This window comes from Salmo trutta, chromosome 34 (assembly GCF_901001165.1).
Source record: "Salmo trutta chromosome 34, fSalTru1.1, whole genome shotgun sequence".
In the NCBI taxonomy this organism is placed as follows: domain Eukaryota; kingdom Metazoa; phylum Chordata; class Actinopteri; order Salmoniformes; family Salmonidae; genus Salmo; species Salmo trutta.
The window spans coordinates 2,341,740-2,366,094 of record NC_042990.1 but is presented as its reverse complement, the minus strand read 5'-3'; the positions used below and the strand labels follow the sequence as shown (position 1 = coordinate 2,366,094).

Genomic DNA, 24,355 nt, shown 5'->3' with positions numbered 1-24,355 from the left:
ACCTCGAGAAATGTGTAATTTAAGGGTGTAGCACATTTTTCCTATTTGTCTGCCTCTTTAGTCCAGGGTGAATTGCATGGTGCCGTTGCCAGAGATATATAGAAAGGAGATATGAATCCAATGATTTAAGGAACATATAACATCCCACCCAGCAGACTGTCGACCAATGGCGTTGTCATGCTGCGTCAGGCAGTTGCTAAGCTAATCGTCATGCAATCCATTCTCAAAGCCGGTGTATATGTTTTGAAACATGCCTATTTTCCTCGAAAATTATGAAATGTCACGATTTCAAAGTTATACAATATTACAGATAGCAAGTTAATTATCTCACATCTCAGAAAAGATTTGTAATGTTGTACTTCTTGTTTACGAAATTTGTGCTAATGTTGGGTTTTCGAGCTAGAGCACAATAGAAGGAGCGCTTCTTGTCCCAGAATGCACCGTGAGGCCCATTGGCGTAGTATGGGCAACGTTTCCCATCTCCTCAAAAGTATATCTGTTGTTGTGAATGTTAGACTCCACTCTGGGCGGCACATCGGTCTGCAGGTTGAACATGGTGAGATTGTAGACTCCAAAATTGATAGTGCAGTTTGTTGAGGCAATTTTACAGCTAACTAGCTACTTTACATGCTGATCTTTTTTTGGTATTAGGGGATGTACCTGATAGGCCAATCTGGCTTATATGATTATGATGGTCATAATGCTTCTTGACAGTGTCATAAAGTATATTTTCTTTGTCCAAGTAACGTGACACAGGACTGTCAGGACATGCTGAAACAAATAATTCTGTAAAGAATTCATTACAATAACAACAAAGGACTTAAGAAAAAAACTTTCAAACGAAAGGAAACTTCTTGGCAGGGAAAAAACACATTTGAATAAAAGTGGGTGTCACGCATATCGTAAGGAGAGGACCAAAATGCAGCAGGGAAGTGTATACTCATCTTCTTTATTACGGACAAAGAAGGAAAAAACAAAATAAACACGTATACAACAAACACAAACGAACTAGACAGTCTTGTCAGGCACACACGGCAAAACAAGAAACAATTTCCCATAAACTCTAAACCAAACACATACCCATATATTGGACTCTCAATCAGAGGCAACTAGAAAACACCTGCCTCCAATTGAGAGTCCAACCCCAATTAACTAGACATAGATATACAACTAACCAGAAAGAACATAACCCCAAAACCCGGAACTAACTAACCAAACAACCTACTAAATAAACCCCCACCCCGAACCACATAAACAAAATACCCTCTGCCACGTCCTGACCAAACTACAATACAAATAATCCCTAATACTGGTCAGGACGTGACATTACCCCCCCCCCCCCCCCCCAAAGGTGCATACCCCAGATGCACCTCCATGAAAAACATAAATCCCCCCCCCCAAAAAAAATCCCCCTAAATAAAAAGGGAGGGAAGTGAGGGTGGCTGCCGTCACCGACGGCACTTGTGCTACACCCCCCTCCCCAACACACCTAAACTGAAGGTGGTTTTGGCTCCGGTCTTCTACCCTTTAGACTGTAGGGAGACTCGCTTGGTTCTGGACCGTAGGCAGACTCATTCGGTTCCGGGTCGTAGGCAGACTCCTTCGGTTCCGAGCTGTAGGCAGACTCACACAGTTCAAAGTTATATTTAACCTCACTCGGTTCTGGATCACAGACAGACTCACTCTGTTCCGGATCGCTGACAGACTCACTCAGTTCCGGATCGCTGACAGACTCACTCGGTTCCGGATCGCTGACAGACTCACTCGGTTCCCGATCGCTGACACACTCACTCGGGTTCCGGATCGCTGACACACTCACTCGGTTCCGGATCGTAGACAGACTCACTCGGTTCCGGATCGCTGACACACTCACTCGGTTCCGGATCGCTGACACACTCACTCGGTTCCGGATCGCTGACACACTCACTCGGTTCCAGATCGTAGACAGACTCACTCGGTTCCGGATCGCTGACAGACTCACTCGGTTCCGGATTGTAGACACACTCACTCGGTTCCGGATCGTATGCAGACTCACTTGGTTCCGGACTGTATGCAGACTCACTCGGTTCCGGACTGCACACTGTTGCCGGATACTCTGGACTGGACGCTGTTGCCGGATACTCTGGACTGGACGCTGTTGCCGGATACTCTGGACTGGACGCTGTTGCCGGATACTCTGGACTGGACGCTGTTGCCGGATACTCTGGACTGGACGCTGTTGCCGGATACTCTGGACTGGACACTGTTGTCGGACCCTCTGGACGGGGCATTGTCTCTGGACTCTCAAGGCTGGGCTGACGCACTGGAAGCATGATGCGTGGGGCTGGTAGAGGAGGTACCAGGCTGGAGACACGCACCTCAGGGCTAGTGTGGGGAGCGGGAACAGGACGAGTCGGACTGGGCTGATGCACTGAAAGCCTGATGCGTGGTGCTGGTACTGGAAATGCCAGTTTAGGTACACGCACCTCAGAGCTAGTGCGAGGAGCAGGAACAGGCTGTACTGGACAGGGTGACTCACTGGAAGCTTGATGCGTGGTGATGGTACTGGACGTGCCAGACTAGGGGTTCGAACTTCCGGGTCAGCACAAGAGGCAGGAACTGGAAAAACTGGGCCATGAAGGCCCACAGGCGGTCTTGAACGCACCTCCTGCACAACCCGTCCTGGCTGGATGGAACTAGCAGCCCTGTACGAGTGGGGTGCTAGTACAGGGCGAACTGGGCTGTGCAGGGGCCTGATGGTTGCCGTGCGTAGAGCGGGAGTAGGGTAGCCTGGTCCTAGGAGGCGTACCGGCGACCAGACGCGCTGTGCAGGCATCCTCCTACCAGGCTGGATGCCCACTCTAGCACGGCATCTGCGAGGGGCTGGAATAACTCGCACTGGACTGTGCTTGCGTATGGGCGAGATCGTGCGCACTTCTGCAAAACACGGCGCTCTCCACTCCATACGATCCTTCCTATAAGCACGGGTAGCTGGCTTAGGGCTCACCTTTGGCCCAGCCAAACTACCCGTGTGCCCCCCCAAAAAATTATTGGAGATGCCTCTCGTGCTTTATCGGCGCGTATATAGCTTCGTACCGACGCCTCTCCGCCTTGGCTGCCTCGATTTCTTTCTGAGGGAGACGGTAGTCCCCAGCCTGGTGCCAAGGTCCAGCCCCGTCCAGAATTTCCTCCCAGGTCCATTTCTATTTGTTCTTCTGCTCCTTACCCCGCTGCTTGGTCCTTGATTGGTGGGAGATTCTGTCACGCATATCGTAAGGAGAGGACCAAAATGCAGCAGGGAAGTGTATACTCATCTTCTTTATTATGGACAAAGAAGGAAAAACCAAAATAAACACGTATACAACAAACACAAACGAACTAGACAGTCTTGTCAGGCACACACGGCAAAACAAGAAACAATCTCCCACAAACTCTAAACCAAACACATACCCATATATTGGACTCTCAATCAGAGGCAACTAGAAAACACCTGCCTCCAAATGAGAGTCCAACCCCAATTAACTAGACATAGATATACAACTAACCAGAAAAAACATAGAAATACTAACACAGAACATAACCCCAAAACCCGGAACTAACTAACCAAACACCCTACTAAATAAACCACCACCCCGAACCACATAAACAAAATACCCTCTGCCACGTCCTGACCAAACTACAATACAAATAATCCCTAATACTGGTCAGGACGTGACAAGTGGGTTTTGACACTCTTATGTAGGTGTCATAACTAGCCATAAAATAGCACAATATATGTCAAAACAGGTGTAAATATATGGGTCATGACAGTGTTGTGACCATATTATGACAGGTTATGACAAGTTATGTCAGCTGTTATGCTGTAATAACGGGGCCAAAGGAGATGGCCACCACCGTTTTACGATCCCGTAACCAATTGAGCTATTGTGTATGTTTTTTCGTGTTATTTGTAACTTATTTTGTACATAATGTTTCTGTCACCATGTCCAGGGCAGAGATTACTCACCCCATACTGGAGGAATTCTTGTTCTTCTTCAACGAGTTGGATGGGACAGATTTACTCCAGACACCCGACAAGGCCCTCAAGACGGAGGTATAGTGGACGACGGTCCGGGTGCCTTGTAAGGATCCGTCGCCGAGAGGGTAATCTACCTTTACCATCGGTTCTATTAGCCAACGTATAATCAATCGATAATAAAATAGACGAAATACGAGCACGTATATCCTACCAACGGACATTAAAAACTGTAATATCTTATAGTTTCACCGAGTCGTGGCTGAATGACGACATGATTAACATACAACCGGCGGGTTTTAAGCTTTTTTGGCAGGATAGAACAGCGGCCTCTGGTAAGACAAGGGGCAGCGGCCTATGCATATTTGTAAACAACAGCTGGTGCAAGAAATCTAAGGAAGTCTCAAGGTTTTGCTCACCTGAGGTAGAGTATCTCATGATAAGCTGTAGACCACACTTTTTACCAAGAGAGTTTACATCTATATTTTCTGTAGCTGTCTATATACCACTGCAGACCGATTCTGGCACTAAGACCGCACTCGGTGAGCTGTATACGGCCATAAGCAAACAGAAAAACGCTCATCCAGAGGCAGCACACCTAGTGGCCGGGGACTTTAATGCAGGGAAACTCAAATCAGTTTTACCTCATATCTATCAGCATGTTAAATGTGCAACCTGTAGGGAAAAAAACTCTAGACCACCTTTACTCTACACACAGAGATGTGTACAAGGCTCTCCCTCGCCCTCCATTTGGCAAATCTGACCATAATTATATTCTCCTGGTTCCTGCTTACAAGCAAAAACTAAAGCAGGAAGCACCAGTGACTCGGTCAATAAGAAAGTGGTCAGATGAAGCTAATGCTAAGCTACAGAACTGTTTTGCTAGCACAGACTGGAATATGTTCTGGGATTCTTACGACGGCATTGAGGAGTACACCACATCAGTCACTGGCTTCATCAATAAGTGCATCGATGATGTCGTCCCCACAGTGACCGTACGTACATACTCCAACCAGAAGCCATGGATTACAGGCAACAACCGCACTGAGCTAAAGGGTAACTATCATGGTCCAAACACACTAAGACGATCGTGAAGAGGGCACGACAACACCTATTCCCCCTCAGGAGACTGAAAAGATTAGGCATGGGGTCCTCAGATCCTCAAAAGGTTCTATAGCTGCACCATCGAGAGCGTCCTGACTGGTTGCATCACCGCCTGGTATGGCATCTGCTCGGCCTCCGACCACAAGGCACTACAGAGGGTAGTGCGTACGGCCCAGTACATCACTGGGCCAAGCTTCCTGCCATCCAGGACCTCTATATCAGGCGGTGTCAGAGGAAGGCCCTAAAAATTGTCAAAAACTCCAGCCACCCTAGTCATAGACTGTTCTCTCTGCTACCGCACGGCAAGTGGTACCGGAGTGGCAAGTCTAGGTCCAAGCCATAAGACTCCTGAACAGCTAATCAAATGGCTACCCAGACCCCTCTTTTACACAGCTGCTACTCTCTGTTTATAATCTATACATATTCACTTTAACTCTAGCTACATATTGCCTCAATTACCTCAACTAACCGGTGCCCCCACACATTGACTCTGTACTGGTACCCCCTGTATATAGCCTCGCTTGTTATTTTACTCCTGCTGTTTAATTATTTGTTACTTTAATTTTCTATCTTCAATTTTTACCTATCTATTTTATTATCTACTTATTTGTATTTTTTTCTTAACTTCTTAAAGCATTGTTGGTTAAGGGCTTGTAAGTAAACATTTCACTGTAAAGTCTACACCTGTTGTATTCGGTGCATGTGACAAATACAATTTGATCAACTTTTTACTCAACTTATTTAGGCCATAACAAAGGGGATGATTACTTATTGATGTTTTATTAATTTGTACAAATTACTAAAAACATACTTCCACTTTGACATTACGGCATATTGTGTGTAGGCCAGTGGCAAAAACATCTCAATTTAATTCCTTCTAAATTCAGGCTGTAACACAACAAAATGTGGAAAAGTCAAGGGGTGTGACTATTTTTGGAAGATACTGTAATGGGGATCCCAATGAACTAAACAGTAATGGGGGGGATGAATAATGTAGGAGATTGCCTGGAGGCATATCAGCCACTGCACATCAACTGCTCTCCAGTTCAATGTTGTGGAGGATACAGGCATTTTGTATACTGTTAGTTTGAACCAGGCAAGTCAATTACCATGTAAATTCACTACACAAAGCACATGCCAATTTCTGTTGTTGCCGAGTATTGTAGCGAAGTGGCGATGAGAGACAGAACAAGAGTAAGATCAAGTGAGAGAGTGATTCTTTCTGTTCCCGAAACATCCAGAGCATCTGGTTGACAACGTGTTGTTGGTTGGGTGGGGGAGGAGTTCGGTCTGGGCGTTCCTGCAGTTGTCTCGCCACCTCAGAGGTTAAGCGCCGCTATCTCGGCCCGTTCTGACAGAGCTGGACCGAAAAGCATTGGGCGGACAGGGCATCGATGACTGAGCCGAAAGAGCCGAGGCTGGGCCGACTGGAGTGTCTTCTCTCACACTTCCTCCCTTTGGCAGTTTGTTGAAAAGGAGCCCGTGGGATCGGGGAGGCTCTGATAGCCGGCCGGCTTGTGTCAACAGAGGGCCTCAGAATCATTTGGGATAATGTGGCGCTTCGGATCGCAGAGGCTCTGTGGAACAGGTGGTCCCAGGGTCAACCCTTCCTCTGCTGTGTGGAGCTCCAACCCCTCCCTTCCCACCCTCTCACTCCTCCCTCCTTCCCTCGCCACACATGGGAAAGGTTATTTGGACAATTGGCGGTGATTAGCTCTTGATTTGGGTTTCTCTCCATTTGATCAGGCGCCGCGCTAGGGAAAGCAGCATGACAGAGGGCACAGCTGTAGCCGGTCCACAGCTGAAATTGGGTGCAGAGAACCAGAAGGGAGGGATGGAGGGAGAACGGTAGGCAGGGAAGAACAGAAGAGGCAGAAGGGAGGAGGATCGAAGGGAGGGAGGGTAAGGAGGAGAGCTCTGTGGTCCATTCAATCTTGGCTTTTTGATTTATGGATTTGGACCACTGGCAGGGAGAATGAATGCCCCTGTTATTCCAAGTGTGGGCCCTAAGTCTAGCTCCGGAGCACCTTCTAAAATGTGCTCTTTCCTCAAAAGAACCTGCGGCCTCAGCCCCTCTACCTCTCCTGGGTGGTGGACTGCAAACAAGAAAACCTCAGCACGGCTCAACCGCTGGCCCCGTACCCCACCTGCCCCCCGTACCCCACCTGCCCCCCGTACCCCACCTGCCCCCCGTGCCCCACCTGCCCCCATGCCCCTCCTGCCCCCCGTGCCCCACCTGCCCCCCGTGCCCCACCTGCCCCCCGTGCCCCCCGTGCCCCTCCTGCCCCCCGTACCCCACCTGCCCCCCGTGCCCCTCCTGCCCCCCGTGCCCCACCTGCCCCACCAGCCCCCCGTGCCCCACCCATTTTTCTCATGGTAATGGCTGTTCCATCCTTGCCTTTCGCTCTGGGTGTTCAGCCAAAACCCACTTCTCTGGCTGCTTCTCCATGCCCATATATCAAGCTGATGGTTCTGGAGAGCTACAGATCCAGCCAACTGAATAAAACACAGATTAAGCACACTCTCAAATCCAACTGCTCTCGATGCATATAATTAGAAACTTTGTGGCCATTGTTCCTCTTTTATTTTATGTGGCCATTGATTCTCTTTTATTTTGGCCATGTTTGAAGTAATAGAGGAAGTTGTAGCAGTTAAGTGTGAGGACTTGTGGGAGAGTGTAGCTTGCTGCGTCGTTGAGAGCACTTTTACGTTTCCAAACATCTCTCAGGCAGTGTGTAACGACCTCCAATCAGCAGCTACGATATGGCACACTCTCAAGAATGCATCCGTTGGCGGCACTGTGCTTGCTTTGGAGATACGGGGAGTCTAGGCTGCTGGGGCTGTTTCAGAGTGCGTGTGACCCCGCAAACCCTGTCTCGGGAACCAGTACGGCTCAGCACAACACAAGGACTCAAATCAAACAACATTTTGTTTCTGCATTTCGCAAGTAGCTCGTAAGCATCAACTACAAACTTTGGTTTCGAATCGTGACATTCTGGCATCATGATTTGTTGAGAGAGTTGTCTGTCTGAAGAGGACTCCTCATTTTTTTTTCTTCCTTATTGAAGTTGTCAAAAGAGTCCGTCATTGTAACCAGACTCTAGTCACTGTTGCCTAGGGTCGGGTTTTCAAGACCAATCTCTGAGAGGAGAACACTGCTACTCACACATATGCAGAGTGAGACAACCCCGTGATACTGATTAGAGAAAATAACGACAGAGGCGACAGAGGTGCTTGAAAAACAAAACTAGGACTAAAAATTTTCTGAAGACGGCAGAGGCTCATTTCGGAGGTTTCAAGTTAACATGAACCTGGGGTACAAGGCGACGGGCCAAGGGAGGATGCCATTGTGGTGGGGTGGAGCGGGTTGGGGTGGGATTGGGACATGGGTGGAGGAGGTGTGGGTTCAGCAGACCGGAGAAGGAAAAAAAACACCAGAGGGGGACCCGGGTGTCACAGACTTCAGCGCCAGATGACCTTTGTGAAAATGTTCCTACCCGCCTGTGCCTGAAACAGTGGCTGGCTAATTAAAGTTTCATTGGCATTGGATTTTCATTGGCAGAGCAGACCTCGGGCAACCTTGGGGGCACTTAGACAATGCCTTTGACCAAGGCGAATGGCAAAAAATACAGGGGAGAGAAATGCTAAAGCAAGAGTGTGTGGGAGAAAGTGAAGCGTACACCAGAGGACAGTGAGGCAGTAATGGTGTATGTCCAATGTTCCAGTAAACGGCTAAAGGAATGTTTTCTTGGACACTGTCTACAGTGAGATTATACAAAATGGGACTGACTCTGTGGCTAAGAGATATGCAATGTCAAAACGCTGAGTGCCTCCATTGTCTTATCGTGTTTGCTGTCTAGCTAATGGAATTTTGATGGGTCAAGATCAAGACATGCGGGACTTCTGACATAGTAGGAGCATTACCAAATACTGGACAGAGCATTCCGATTCCAAAAGATCATAAAATAATTGGCTGCATTTGACTGGGATATTTCTGGAAAGATGGCCAAGAAAATGTTACGCAACCGGCAGACTTCGCTTTTAGCCTGTATTTCACAATTTGCAGTCTTTATTAATGAGGAATTTATTGGAGCTGAACAAAGCTGTTAGTGTGTAAGTGTGTGTGTGTGTCTGTGTGTCTGTGTGGGCTGTGGGTTGCAGCTTGATGAGGTCCTGGTCCGTGGTTCCTGGGGGAGGCAGTCCAATCTACATTTTATTAGGGCTTTATTGAGCTTTGTGTAGGTGTGTGTGTGTGTGTGTGTGTGTACGCACGCGCGTGTGTGTGTGTGTTTATATACGGTGTGTGTGTGTGTGTGTGTGTGTGTGTTTGTTTGTAGGAGCAGGTGTGTCTGTGTTTGTGTGCAGGAGCAGGTGTGCATATGTGTTTCTATACGTCTGTGTGTGTGTTTGTTTCTATACGTCTGTGTGTGTGTGTGTGTGTGTTTGTGTGTAGGAGCAGGTGTGTGTGTGTTTCTATACGTCTGTGTGTGCGTTTGCGTGTAGGAGTAGGTGTGTGTGTGTTTCTATACGTCTGTGTGTGCGTTTGCATGTAGGAGTAGGTGTGTGTGTGTGTTTCTATACGTCTGTGTGTGCGTTTGCGTGTAGGAGCAGGTGTGCGTTTGCGTGTAGGAGCAGGTGTGCGTGTGTGTGTTTCTATACTTCTGTGTGTGCGTTTGCGTGTAGGAGTAGGTGTGTGGGTGTTTCTATACGTCTGCGTGTGTGTGCCACACTCACGGTTGGCAGAGCTTGATGAGATCCTGGTCCGTGGTCCCCGGGGGCAGGCCTCGAATGTACAGGTTAGTTTTACTCAGCAGCTCGGATCCACCGTGACTGCAGCTGTTGTGACTGGGGCTGGGCGGAGCCATGGGGTGGAGGGGTGGAGCATAGGGCTGCTGCAGGAAGAGAGAAGAGGTTAGGGCTAAATATATTTCAGTATATAAAACGCATACATTATGTATGTGTGGGTTGTGATATGTAGGTATCTTTCACATGGAGTGGGGGGAGCATAGATACAGGAAGAGAGAAGAGTGCTCCCGAGAGGCGCAGCGGTCTAAGGCACTGCATTTCAGTGCAAGAGGCTTCACGTCAGTCCCTGGTTCGAATCCAGGCTGTATCACATCCGGCTGTGATTGGGAGTCCCATAGGGCGGCGCACAATTGGCCCAGCGTCGCCGGGGTAGGCTGTCATTGTAAATAAGAATTTGTTCTTAGCTGACTTGCCTAATTAAATAAAGGTTAAATTAAAAAAATATAATAATAATAATAATAATTTAAAGAGAGGAAGAGTTAGGGCTAAATATATTTTTTTATAAGTAAAGTGAGTAACTCGCACATCTTTGATGGAACCCAACAGACAGGAAAGAAGTGGTGATGTATATCATTCCGGACTTTGTAAAAGACTCTGGTCAGTGAGTTTGCTCCTCAACCTCTATGGCATACAGGACAGTACTGATCTGGTTTGCAAACATCACTGTGTCATGAGTGAGTTGGGATCATAAGAATGGCCTTTCTGGTGATTAACTGTTATAGAAGGGACATCCTCAAAATGATGTTGAGAGATGTTGGAGTGCCATTTTCCTCCCCGACTTCATACTCCCGAGTCTGGAGGCATTCTCAAAACAATTTGCACCTCTACAGGTGAGATGGTTTTAATGAGACTCAGCATCTGAACCGTTCAACAATTCCCTCTCCCTGTGTACGTCAACAAACCGCCTCATCACTCCAGTGTATCGCTCCCTTTCCATGATATATTCCTTATTTCTCCCCATTTTGTATACACTACATCCCTTTCCTCTGTCTCTGCACCCCTCTCTCCCTCTCCCCTCGTGTCCCTCCCACTGTGGATTTATGGTGTGAGAGTCAGGGCTCCCCACTCACAGCCTATTTATATCTCTATACCATGAACGCTGCGCCCGGTGACAGAGAGGTAACGGAGGCCCTGTGGGCGTAGTAGAAAGAAAGAGGGATGGAGAAGGAGGGAGAAAGGGGGAGAGAGGGGGAGAAAGAGAGAGGGGGAGCTGAAAGTGACGGAGAAGAGGAGAGAAGAGGAAGAGAAGAAGAAAAAAAAAAGCGAGTGAGAGAGAGTCCAGCCACCAGCAGCTCCAGTTAGCCACATTAAACCCTAGCCTCCCTGGAGAGACACTGCACACTGAGATATGGAAGAACACACACACTCACACGCCCCCCTCGTGGTACCCACCCCACGCGTTAGCGCCGGCCCGTGAAGCATGGCTGATTTGCTGTGCAATTTCGAGTGTTCTCGGGCAGTGTGTCGCCTCTTCCGACAATGAGCCGAGACCCCTGGAGTGTGAAGGGAGCCTGCGTCTATCAATGGGAGGCCAATTATCATGCTGGGCTAACTGGAACTGACGGCCAGTCACTCTCTCACTAGAGTAGTGAGTACACACAATGTGCTTCATCGCTGCCGAGCTACAGCATATTGTATGGAGAGAGAGAGAGAGACAGTCCATTTAGGAAGGAGACTGGACATTGACTGGACTGGGAATTTTAATAGGGGTTATTTAGGGACAGTTTGCATACAAACATCAGGTGGTCAAGACACTTTTGACCTTCACCATATGTCACTCTCTTGCTGGGATGCTTTGATACTTTGACATGTCATTTCGTTGTCTTGAATTACACCATATTAGCTACTGTAAGTGCTTCTAAACTGCAAATTAACTATCACTACTATTCAAAGCCAGGTAAAATTGTCCTACAAATACTGTCCCAGTACATTTTGATGTATATTAAAACCCAAGCCTTGACTAAGCTCTGAGCTCTTTCCCCCCATCCCCTCTCCGGTACTTTAGATTACCCACACTAAATGCACTGGGTGACACACAATTTACATGCAAATTCAATGCAGCACACTGGCGATACAGTGTTGGTCCCTATTGAAGGTGAGGTGAAAGAGCCTCTCTACTCCTCAGTATATTGTGCAGCTCCGCATTCCTCCCTCCACTCCACACTTGGCTTGCGTCCTGGGCTTTGGAATTCACGTGTCCCGCCCTATCGATTTGCTTTCATTTTTAAGGTCAGAAGCTGAAATCTAACACAATGAGGCATGGAGGGTCAACCCTGGCTCATTACTTACAGTGCTGGGAAAGAGGGAGGTTATCCAAGGGAAAAGAAAAGGCTCTCAGAAGCCCTGGGATGACAAATGAGAGGGTGCTAGAGGTCCCTGAGGAGCTGTGTGAGAGTGTGTTTGAGGGTTTCTCTGTGTGTGTGTGTGTGTGTGTGTGTGTGTGTGTGTGTGGGGCGGGGGGATTGTGTGTGGGCTTGTGTGTGTGATATGATCAAGTGAAGGGTCGAGTGTGTGTGTGTGCTGCGTGCAAGTCTGAGTATGAGTGAACACCGACCAGCATGTGTGGTTGACAGTCTGTGGTCTGTGTATCCTTTTCCTCTCTCTTTTTCTCTCTCTCTCTCTCTCTTCTCCTCACGAGGTTAATAAACAGATTTGTTCCTCTTCCGGATGGTCCGTGACTGGTATTTACCCCCAGCCCGCTCACCCTGTCAGTCTGTGAGATGCACAAAACCCCCCCCCAGCCACCCGGAAATCTAGAAACATCTCCTTCACATGTCTGGCTGATGGGAGTTGAATACGGCACTTGACAAGGAGGATCTCTGCTGCCTTGCTGGCTGCCTTCAGTAAGAGGAGATAGTTACGACACTTCCAAACCTCCAGGTGGTAAACGAGACAACCCCCCCCCCCCCCCCCGTCGTGACACGTCGCTATGGAGGCATGTCAGAGATTTAAATTTGCCGTAGCGGTATTTCAGATGGGCAGAATGGTTTACACAGGGCCAATTTACTGAGCTAGCAGGGGGCTCTGCCGCAACCGTGACACGTTGGAGAATGTTTATGAGTGTATGAACCGAGGATGATAAATCTATTGTATCGTATATAGGGCTGCGGCGGGCTGGATATGCACACGGAGACAGCGCACACATTTCTTCTGACTGGAGCGAGGGAAGAGCAGTCAGGGGAGTGTTTGTGTAAGCGTGTGTGTGTGTGTTTGTACGTGTGTGTGTGCATGCGTTCATGTGTGTGTGGAATCCAATCCACTGCAGATTGCCAATCCAAGCAAAAGCCATTCCAACCAAGGCTTGATAAAAAAAAAACATTGGGCTAAAGTAAACAAAATATATCTAAAAAAGAAATACTCAACTCATACTGGACTGTCCTCCTCCTTTTTCTGTAATCCAAAGCAAACTCACCCAAACAGGTGACAATGGACAGCCACCCAGCACTATACAGAGGATAGGCTATATTATATCCACACCAGTGTGTTTGGGGTATGAACACTTAGCAGTTATGAGGTCCATAGAAAGGCGGAGAGTAAGCTACAGTAGTTGATATTGGGCCTGTGTTACAGTACTCGGTATGGGGCCTGTGTTTGCCCTCTCTGCCTGCCTGTGAGTGGATGAAAGGCCCAGTGCTGTAGCCTGGTAATTGGGTCTGATTTATAGGGATCCACAGCAGCAGTCACCGAGCCGGCTGAGAACTGGCCGAGGACCAACCACACTGCAGCCGTGGTGTCAATATCAGAGCGCCAGGCCCCTCCAGCCTACACTGCTTGGAGGGAGCTATGACACTGTTAATGTGTGTGTGTGTGTGTGTGTGTGTGTGTGTGTGTGTGTGTGTGTGTGTGTGTGTGTGTGTGTGTGTGTGTGTGTGTGTGTGTGTGCGCGTGTGTGTGTGTGTGTGTGTGCGTGTGTGTGTGTGTGCATGTGTGTGTGTGTGTGTTTGTGTCTGTGAGACAGAATATAAGTTAGTGTGTGTATAGGTGTGAGTGAGCGTGAGCGAGGATGACTATGCAAGTGCGAAGTGCTGGGTGAACGCCTTTATATAGTGTTATGTGCTTGTATGTGTGCTTGTGTTAAGCTTCACTGTGAAAGCCTAGCTACACTACTAAAACATAAGCAATTGATTTGTAGTGACGCGGGGAAAAATCTATACAGTTAAATATCGCAATATTATTTTGGATGACATTATATCGATATTTTTCTAGGCAGCGTTAGCTAGCGCTAGTCGGCTGTACCTGTGCCAAAACTCGGGTATTTTTCATCATATAGCTTGTTCTCCATCTTCTTTTTAAATAGTGAGCCAACATGTTTTCAGCACTTTTATTTCCATGACTGATCAAATCTCATTTTGTCATGCTCTCTTTTCTCTTTTCAGCAGACATACAGTGCCATGTAAAAACATTCATACCCCTTGGATTTCTTCACATTTTATTGTGTTACAATGTGGGATTTGTGGTCAACAATCTACACAAAATACTCTATAATCTCAAAGTGGAAGAATTATGATATATATTTTTTAAAGATTGATAGAAATGAAATAACTAAAATATAGTTGTTGCATAAATATTCAGCTCCCTGAGTCAATACATGTTATGAATACCTTTGGCAGTGATTACAGCTGTGCATTTTCTTGGGTAAGACTCTAAGAACTTCACACACCTGGATTGTGCAATATTAGCCCATTATTCTTTTCAGAATTCTTCAAGCTCTGTCAAGATGTTGGATATCTTGGCAAGACATTTTCAAGTCTTTCAAGTCTTGCCACTCAGTTTCATTCCTGTCCTGCAGCTCAGTTCAGAAGGAGTACTGTATCTTTGACGTGTCTGGGTGATTTAATACATAATCCACAGCATAATTATTAACTCGACCATGCTCAATGTCTGATTTGTTATTGTTACTCATCTGCCAATCACTGCCTTTCTTCATGAGGCTTTCGAAAATCTCCCTGGTCTTTATAGTTGAATCTGTGGTTGAAATTCAATAGTTAACTGAGGGACATGACAGATGTTGTATGGATGGGGGACAGAGGAAGGGTTAGTCATTCAAAAATCATGTCAACCCCTATTATATCCTTATCTAATTTAGGATGGCCTAAAAAAAGGGGCTGAATAAAAAATGTTCACTTTTCTCTTCCACTTTGACATAGCAGAGTATTTTTTTGTAGATTGATTTAATTGGAATTATTTTGTCAACAATTTTAATCCCACTTTGTAACGCAATATTTTTTTGCAAGGCACTGAAAAGCAAGCAATATGTTTGGAACATCAAATCGCATAGGAAAAAAAAGAAACAGTATGGAATTGCAATACATATAGAATTGTGAGAATCGCAATACATTTCGTATCAGCAACTACAGATCCTTTACAAAGTATTCACACCCCTCCACATTTTGTTGTGTTACAGCCTGAATTCAAAATTGATTACATTTAGGTTTTTTGTCACTGGCCTACACACAATACCCCATAATGTCAAAGAGGAATTGTGTTTTTAGACAATTTTACAAATGAATAAAAAATGAAAAGCTGAAATGTCTTGAGTCAATAAGTATTCAACCCCTTTGTTATGGCAAGCCAGAATACGTTCAGGAGTAAAACAAATCTTACCAAGTCACATAATAAGTCGCATGAACTCACTCTGTGTGCAGTAATAGTGTTTAACATGATTTTTGAATGACTAATCTCTGTACCTCACACATTCAATTAAGGGTAAGGTCCCTCAGTCGAGCAGTGAATTTCAAACACAGATTCAACCACAAAGACCAGGGAGGGCTTCTATTGGTAAAAACATTTTTTTTGAATATTCATTTGAACATGGTGAAGTTATTAATTACAGTTTGGATGGTGTATCAATACACTCAGTCACTACAAATATATAGGCGTCCTTCCTAACTCAGTTCCGGGAGAGGAAGGAAACCAGTCAGGGATTTCAACGTGAGGCCAATGGTGAGTATAAAACAGTTACAGAGTTTAATGGCTTAGGAGAAAACTACAACAACATTGTAGTTACTCCACAATACTAACCTAAATGACAGAGTGAAAAGAATGAAGCCTGTACAGATTAAAAATATAAAAAAAACATGGATCTGGTTTGTAATAAGGCACTAAAGTAAAACTGCAAAAAATAAAAAAATAATACAAAATAAATAAATCAACTTCAACTTCAACCAGGGGTGTAAAGCTCTTAGAGACTTACCCAGAAAGACTCACAGCTGTAATCACTGACAAATATGATTCTAACCAGGGGTGTGAATACTTACGTAAATGAGATATTTCTGTATTTCATATTCAGTAAATGTCTAAAAACATGTTTTCACTTTGTCATTATGGGGTATTGTGTATAGATGGGTGAAGAAAAAAGAAGTTATTCATTTCGAATTCAGGCTATAACACAAAATGTGGAATAAGTCAGGGGTTATGAATACTTTCTGAAGGCTCTAGAAGTATCGTGATAATATCATATCGTGATGTCCCTGGAAATTCCTAGCCCAATTCATTGGTGCTGCTTATCTTAGTTATGATGACTCACAAGACAAGCCGAATAACCATGTATACAACCAGTATCTTTACAGCAAGTTATACAGTTGAAGTCGGAAGTTTACATACATCTTAGACAAATACATTTCAACTCTGTTTTTCGCAATTCCTGACATTTAATCTGAGTAAAAATTCCCTGTCTTAGGTCAGTTAGGATCACCATTTGATTTTATGAATATGAAATGTCAGAATAATAGTAGAGATAATGATTAATTTCAGCTTTTATTTCTTTCATCACATTCCCAGTGGGTCAGAAGTTTACATACACTCAATTAGTATTTGGTAGCATAGCCTTGAAATTGTTTAACTTGGTTCAAACATTTTGGGTAGCCTTCCACAAGCTTCCCACAATAAGTTGGGTGAATTTTGGCCCATTCCTCCTGACAGAGCTGGTGTAACAGAGTCAGGATTGTAGGCCTCCTTGCTCGCACATGCGTTTTCAGTTCTGCCCACAAATGTTCTATAGGATTGAGGTAAAGGCTTTGTGATGGCCACTCCAATACATTGATTGTGTTGTCCTTAAGCCATTTTGCCACAACTTTGGAAGTATGCTTGGGGTCATTGTCCATTTGGAAGACCCATTTGTGACCAAGCTTTAACTTCCTGACTGATGACTTGAGATGTTGCTTCAATATATCCACATAATATTCCTGCCTCATGATGCCATCTATTTTGTGAAGTGCACCAGTCCCTCCTGCAGAAAAGCACCCCCACATCATGATGCTGTCACTCCCGTGCTTCATGGTTGGGATGGTGTTCTTCGGCTTGCAAGCCTCACCCTTTTTCCTCCAAACATAACTATGGTCATTATGGCCAAACAGTTCTATTTTTGTTTCATCAGACCAGAGGACATTTCTCCAAAAACTACAATCATTGACGCCATGTGCAGTTGCAAACCGTAGTCTGGCTTTTTTATGGCGGTTTTGGAGCAATGGCTTCTTCCTTGCTGAGCGGCCTTTCAGGTTATGTCAATATAGGACTCGTTTTACTGTGGATATAGATACTTTGTACCTGTTTCCTCCAGCATCTTCACAAGGTCCTTTGCTGTTGTTCTGGGATTGATTTTCACTTTTCACACCAAAGTCGTTCATCTCTAGGAGACAGAACGCGTCTCCTTCCTGAGCGGTATGACGGCTGCGTGGTCCCTTGCTGTTTATACTTGCGTACTATTGTTTGTACAGATGAACGTGGGCCTTGACAATACTGTGCAGCTGTATTCATCGACCTGGCCAAGGCTTTCGACTCTGTCAATCACCACATTCTCATCGGCAGGCTCAACAGCCTTGGTTTCTCAAATGACTGCCTCGCCTGGTTCACCAACTACTTCTCAGACAGAGTTCAGTGTGTCAAATCGGAGGGCCTGTTGTTCGGACCTCTGGCAGTCTCTATGGGGGTGCCACAGGGTTCAGTTCTCGGGCCGACTCTCTTCTCTGTATACATCAATGATGTCGCTCTTGCTGCTGGTGATTCTCTGATCCACCTCTACGCAGACGACACCATTCTGTATACTTCTGGCCCTTCTTTGGACGCTGTGTTAACTAACCTCCAGACGAGCTTCAATAACATACAACTCTCCTTCCGTGGCCTCCAACTGCTCTTAAATGCAAGTAAAACTAAATGCATGCTCTTCAACCGATCGCTGCCCGCACCTGCCCGCCCGTCCAGCATCACTATCTGGACAACTACAAATACCTAGGTGTCTAGTTAGACTGTAAACTCTCCTTGCAGACTCACCTTAAGCATCTCCAATCCAAAATTAAATCTAGAATCGGCTTCCTATTTCGCAACAAAGCCTCCTTCACTCATGTTGCCAAACATACCCTCGTAAAACTGACTATCCTACCGATCCTTGACTTCGGCGATGTCATTTACAAAATAGCCTCCAACACTCTACTCAGCAAATTGGATGTAGTATATCACAGTGCCATCCGTTTTGTCACCAAAGCCCCATATACTACCCACCACTGCGACCTGTATGCTCTCGTTGACTGGCCCTCGCTTCATATTCGTCGCCAAACCCACTGGCTCCAGGTCATCTATAAGTCTTTGCTAGGTAAAGCCCTGCCCTATCTCAGCTCACTGGTCACCATAGCAGCACCCACCTGTAGCACGCGCTCCAGTAGGTATATTTCACTGGTCACCCCCAAAGCCAATTCCTCTTTTGGCCGCCTTTCCTTCCAGTTCTCTGCTGCCAATGACTAGAATGAACTGCAAAAATCACTGAAGCTGGAGACTCATATCTCCCTCACTAACTTTAAGCACCAGCTGTCAGAGCAGCTCACAGATCACTGCACCTGTACATTTACATTTTAGTCATTTAGCAGACGCTCTTATCCAGAGCGACTTACAGTAGTGAATGCATACATTTCCCTACATTTACATAGCCAATCTGTAAATAGCCCTTCCAACTACTTCATCCCCATACTATTATCTATTTATTTTTCTCCTTTGCACCCAATTATCTCTACTTACACATTCATCTTCTGCACATCTATCACTACAGTGTTTAATTGCTATATTGTAATTATTTTGCTACTATGGCCAATTTATTGCCTTACCTCCCTTATCCTACCTCATTTGCACACACTGTATATAGACTTTTTTTCTATTGTATTATTGACTGTATGTTTGTTTATTCCATGTGTAACTCTGTGTTGTTGTTTGTGTCGCACTGCTTTGCTTTATCTTGGCCAGGTCGCAGTTGTAAATGAGAACTTGTTCTCAACTAGCCTACCTGGTTAAATAGAGGTGAAAAAAAAGGCTTTTTCGCAATTGCTCCCAAGGATGAACCAGACTTGTGGAGGTCTACAAATGTTTTTTTCTAAGGTTTTGGCTGATTTCTTTTAATTTTCCCATGATGTCAAGCAAAGAGGCACTGAGTTTGAAGGTAGGCCTTGAAATACATCCACAGGTACACCTCCAATTAACTCAAATGATGTCAATTAGCCTATCAGAAGCTTCTAAAGCCATGACATCCTTTTCTGGAATTTTCCAAGCTGTTTAAAGGCACAGTCAACTTAGTGTATGTAAACTTCTGACCCACTGAAATTGTGATACAGTGAATTATAAGTGAAATAATCTGTCTGTAAACAATTGTTGGGAGAAAATGTTTTTTACTTGTGTCATGCACAAAGTAGATGTCCTAACCGACTTGCCAAAACTATAGTTTGTTAACAAGAAATTTGTGGAGTGGTTGGAAAACGAGTTTTAATGACTCCAACCTAAGTTTATGTAAACTTCCGACTTCAACTGTATATCTGTCTAACACAAACCCCCATCTGCAAAGGGTTACTCAAAACCTAAACTTTAAGCACTTGTTCTTAAACCATTGTGTCTTCAAGCAGAAAGATACAGTGTGTCCTCCCATCCACTTCCCTTGTCTCTCTCTCCCTTGGTAAACCCATAGCCAGAGGAGTGTATAGGAAAGCATCTTCCACTGCCCTAGGGACTGATGCTAAAGCCAATGTCTCCTATTAGGAAGCTAGACAGATCTCTGTGGAGGGATGGAGAGAGAGATATGTTGAGATAAAGAGAGAGTTCAGTAGACAAAACGAGAGCGAGTGAACAAGAGACAAAGAAGAAAAGAGAGAGAGCAAGAGAACAAGTTGCAGCAGTGCCTCCTTCCCACATCCCGCTGGACTTCCGGTTAGCCTGTGGGCCTTCCATCCAGAGAAACAAACAAAAGCGGGACTGGAATCTGGGATGCAGCAGCACAGCAGAGCAGCCCGAGCAGCAGCCACAGAGGACACCAGGCTATTTCTAAACATGTTGATTGGTCTATCTAAGGTTTCTGTCGGTCTGAGGGTGAAGAAGACGGAGCGGCAGGCTTTAGTGTGAAAGACAGAGCTGGATATTGTGTTCTCTTTGTCAGGGCACGTGCCTTTATATAGAAACCAAGGGGTTTAAATATCGTCCGTCTTGGCCCCCGGGGGAGGGAAAGTATGCAGAGCATGTCGTCGGTATGACAGAGCTGGAAGAGGTGAATGTTGTAAATCTATCGCGTAAGTCTCACTGCATACAAGAGTAAACTTTGCAAAGGGACATTGTGTGTTAAGCGTATGATTGACTTTGATTGTTGCTTTAATTATATGGTTTGATATTTTTTATACATTATACTGTATTAGCATTTTTATGTAGAGACATATGGCAATTTACTTTAGTGGAAGGGGGGGGGTCCAAAATAGGACAGGGTAGTGCTTTTTTCCCCCCGGTTTACATTCGCTCTTTTGCAGGATTTACTATATCATTTATTCCAACCTAGCCACATTTCCTCATCTGCTTGCATCTGCCTCCCCTTTATCAAGGTGTTTAGGTTCTTCCCTTTATCAAGGTGTTTAGGTTCTTCCCTTTATCAAGGTGTTTAGGTTCGTCCCTTTATCAAGGTGTTTAGGTTCTTCCCTTTACCAAGGTGTTTAGGTTCTTCCCTTTATCAAGGTGTTTAGGTTCTTCCCTTTATCAAGGTGTTTAGGTTCGTCCCTTTATCAAGGTGTTTAGGTTCTTCCCTTTATCAAGGTGTTTAGGTACTTCCCTTTATCAAGGTGTTTAGGTTCTTCCCTTTATCAAGGTGTTTAGGTTCTTCCCTTTATCAAGGTGTTTAGGTACTTCCCTTTATCAAGGTGTTTAGGTTCTTCCCTTTATCAAGGTGTTTAGGTACTTCCCTTTATCAAGGTGTTTAGGTTCTTCCCTTTATCAAGGTGTTTAGGTTCTTCCCTTTATCAAGGTGTTTAGGTACTTCCCTTTATCAAGGTGTTTAGGTTCTTCCCTTTATCAAGGTGTTTAGGTTCTTCCCTTTATCAAGGTGTTTAGGTTCGTCCCTTTATCAAGGTGTTTAGGTTCTTCCCTTTATCAAGGTGTTTAGGTTCTTCCCTTTACCAAGGTGTTTAGGTTCTTCCCTTTACCAAGGTGTTTAGGTTCCTTTATCAAGGTGTTTAGGTTCCTTTATCAAGGTGTTTAGGTTCCTTTACCAAGGTGTTTAGGTTCTTCCCTTTATCAAGGTGTTTAGGTTCTTCCCTTTACCAAGGTGTTTAGGTTCTTCCCTTTACCAAGGTGTTTAGGTTCCTTTACCAAGGTGTTTAGGTTCCTTTATCAAGGTGTTTAGATTCCTTTATCAAGGTGTTTAGGTTACTTTACCAAGGTGTTTAGGTTCCTTTACCAAGGTGTTTAGGTTCCTTTACCAAGGTGTTTAGGTTCCTTTACCAAGGTGTTTAGGTACTTCCCTTATGCACTATGCTTTTCAGTGTGCTAACTTTTACACTACCACAGGTCAGTATAGTCTACCAGTCTAACGGTCTACCAGTCTAACGGTCTACCAGTCTAACGGTCTGTCCTGCCCTCTAGCCACCATTCATAGTGACAATAGCAGTACAGTAGGTGGATCGTTTGTCCAGATCTGCAAAAGGCAGTCATATCACACATAAACACATAACGGCACAAAAGACCTGTGCTTTGAATTTGTTATTTCGATTTGGATCAGCTGTGGGCCTACTCAACGGTTTATAAGGTGTAGAAAGGCACAGTAACAGGCCAGTCTGGCTGTATTTATACTTCTGATACTGAATGCGGTGTCTGTTGCAGATCATCATTCTCCCGAGTCCTCCTATAATAATGCGGCCATATATAATCCCGGCAGGCCCAGTTATTCAGGGAAGTTTAACACACACTGTGCCTCCTCTCCAATCCAAGCGGCTGTTCCTTGCACACCTAGAATGCTTCAATATAGCCTAAAAATTGATCATTTCACTTTTTGAATTTATTACCTTTTATAAGTGGCATAAACAAAACCAGTCACAATGTTTTAATCTGATTAAACTACTTCAAAGTCTCCTGTAGGCATGTACACGTTCATCCAAAAGATAATTCCTGCATCCTCAAAACGGCTTGACGTTAACCAGGTTTCCATCCAACCTTTTTACATGAGTAATGTAGCCTACATGTCTGATAAATATGACACCACATCATGGGAAAGCATGCAGTTTATTAGGTTACAGATTAAATAAATTATGATGAACTTCACAGGGTCGTGAAAGTGCACGGTGATGAGGTAGATGCTCCTTTCGATAAATATCGAGGGTCTTATTCTGGTGACATGATGATCGATGCTTGAATGCCATTTGACAAATAAAAATAATCTTGCACTTTTGTCCATAATAATCTCATCATGTAGGAGGTTAGACCTGCACTGTTGGCTGGAGCGCACATGCCAATACCAGAGTGATCACATTTGCTATATCTGCGCAACATTTTGGCAAAACCATCAGTAGGCCTAGAGTTCAAAATTTAATGGAAATCCATTTAACTTGTATTTTTTATTCGGTACATGGGAATTTCACTTCAAAAGTAAGTTTTATGTGCACTATGTATTTACGCACAGACTTTCTATCTGTAACAAGTCAATTTTAAGGAAACACAACTCTGATGGGAAAAAGCCCCAGGGTTTACCTTAACTGGTAATTGCCAGCATTTTGGCCTTTAAAAGAATGTGTATATAAATTGTAGCAGGTCAAATGATCCAGGAGAGGCTGTCTATCATAGCCTAAACCCCAAATTTGCGCTTCAGCACCATTCTCTCACACCTTGCCCGCACACGTGCCTGCTGCTGATGGAGGCCTTTTTCACTGAAGTAAAACAAAAGATAGAGGAAAAAGAGTATGCCTGCAGTGAGAAGCCTATTTAATATAAGTTTTAGAACTGTAGTGGACTAAGATAAGAAGAATGTTGGTGCAACCAAATGCAGGCTACTGTGCATCTCCCTATTCAGGTAGGATGTGATTTGGGAACTTACATTTATAATAATTTGCTTTGGGGTGGCAGGTAGCCTAGTGGTTAGAGCATTGGGCCAGTAACCGAAAGGTTGCTGGATTGAATCCCTGAGCCGACAAGGTAAATATCTGGTGTTCTGCCCCTGATCAAGACAGTTAACCCATTGTTCCCCGGTAGAACATCATTGTAAGGAAGAATTTGTTCTTAACTGACTTGCCTGGTTAAATTATATAACATTATTATTATTGTATACCATTGCTATTATTGTAAGCTTCTTTGTTAATCGAAACCAGTTCTATAAATATACAAACCTGTTTTGTTGAATTCTGTTGAGAAATTTTCATTGGCTATAATAAAATTAGATGTAACTTTTTAATTGTGTGCTCCATATTTACTTTAACCTGTACTGCATTGGGCTAAATCAGGGTGACACTGAGTGTTTTCTTGGTAGACTTAAACAAACTTGCTTCGAAACCAGAGTATACAACTCACACAAATAGTTATGGGCAACAACAAAAAAGAAGACTTGTCAGATATAGAGTTGAATTGTATTCCATTTTGAGTTTGCTTCCAAATATTACACTTTATATACATCACAAAAGACTGAAATACATTTAAAAAAAAACTTTTGACCATATTTTTGGCAGGGTTTTTAAAATAATGTTTATTAATTATGAAAAATATTTGTAACATTCCACCCATGAGGCCACTAGGTCATTTGACTACAAGAAAGGTCTGCTGTAAAATAAATAACATTAGCCTATTTCTGTCATTTGTTGGGCATGTTAGGCACTTGCCTTTATTGGTCATTGCTGCAACATGCCTGTTTAAACCTGTTGGCAAGTGTTTTGTTTCATTCTGGCCAAATGAAGTTGAAACTGTAATTCTGTGTTTGCCGCAATATATAGGCCCGCTCATATTTTCTCTATAAACAATGGCTTAACTTACTTCTGATATTACCCCAATAAAGTTTAGAAACTTTTGTGAAGTTTTGGTGTGGTGTGGTTATTATTAAGCTTTAGCTACCGCAGGTCTATGAGAAGATGGCAGTGCGCACCGACAGTTTAACTTGAGGTGAGGATGAATGTTTCAGGCCTACCAGAGTAACTCCTATAATCTAACAATATAATGGTCATATTTATACAAAATATTCTGATT

The 24,355-nt window shown here is 44.5% G+C and overlaps 1 protein-coding gene across 3 annotated transcripts in view; it reads right to left on the bottom strand.

Moving 5' to 3' along the window:
• Positions 1-24,355, bottom strand: part of LOC115173306 (RNA-binding motif, single-stranded-interacting protein 3) — a 235,349-nt gene that overhangs the window by 171,745 nt on the left and 39,249 nt on the right. For all 3 annotated transcript variants that reach the window (XM_029731289.1, XM_029731286.1, XM_029731288.1), the window contains one exon: positions 9,833-9,990. In XM_029731289.1, coding sequence (XP_029587149.1) covers positions 9,833-9,990 — 158 coding nt within the window. The remainder of the gene's footprint in view (positions 1-9,832; positions 9,991-24,355) is intronic.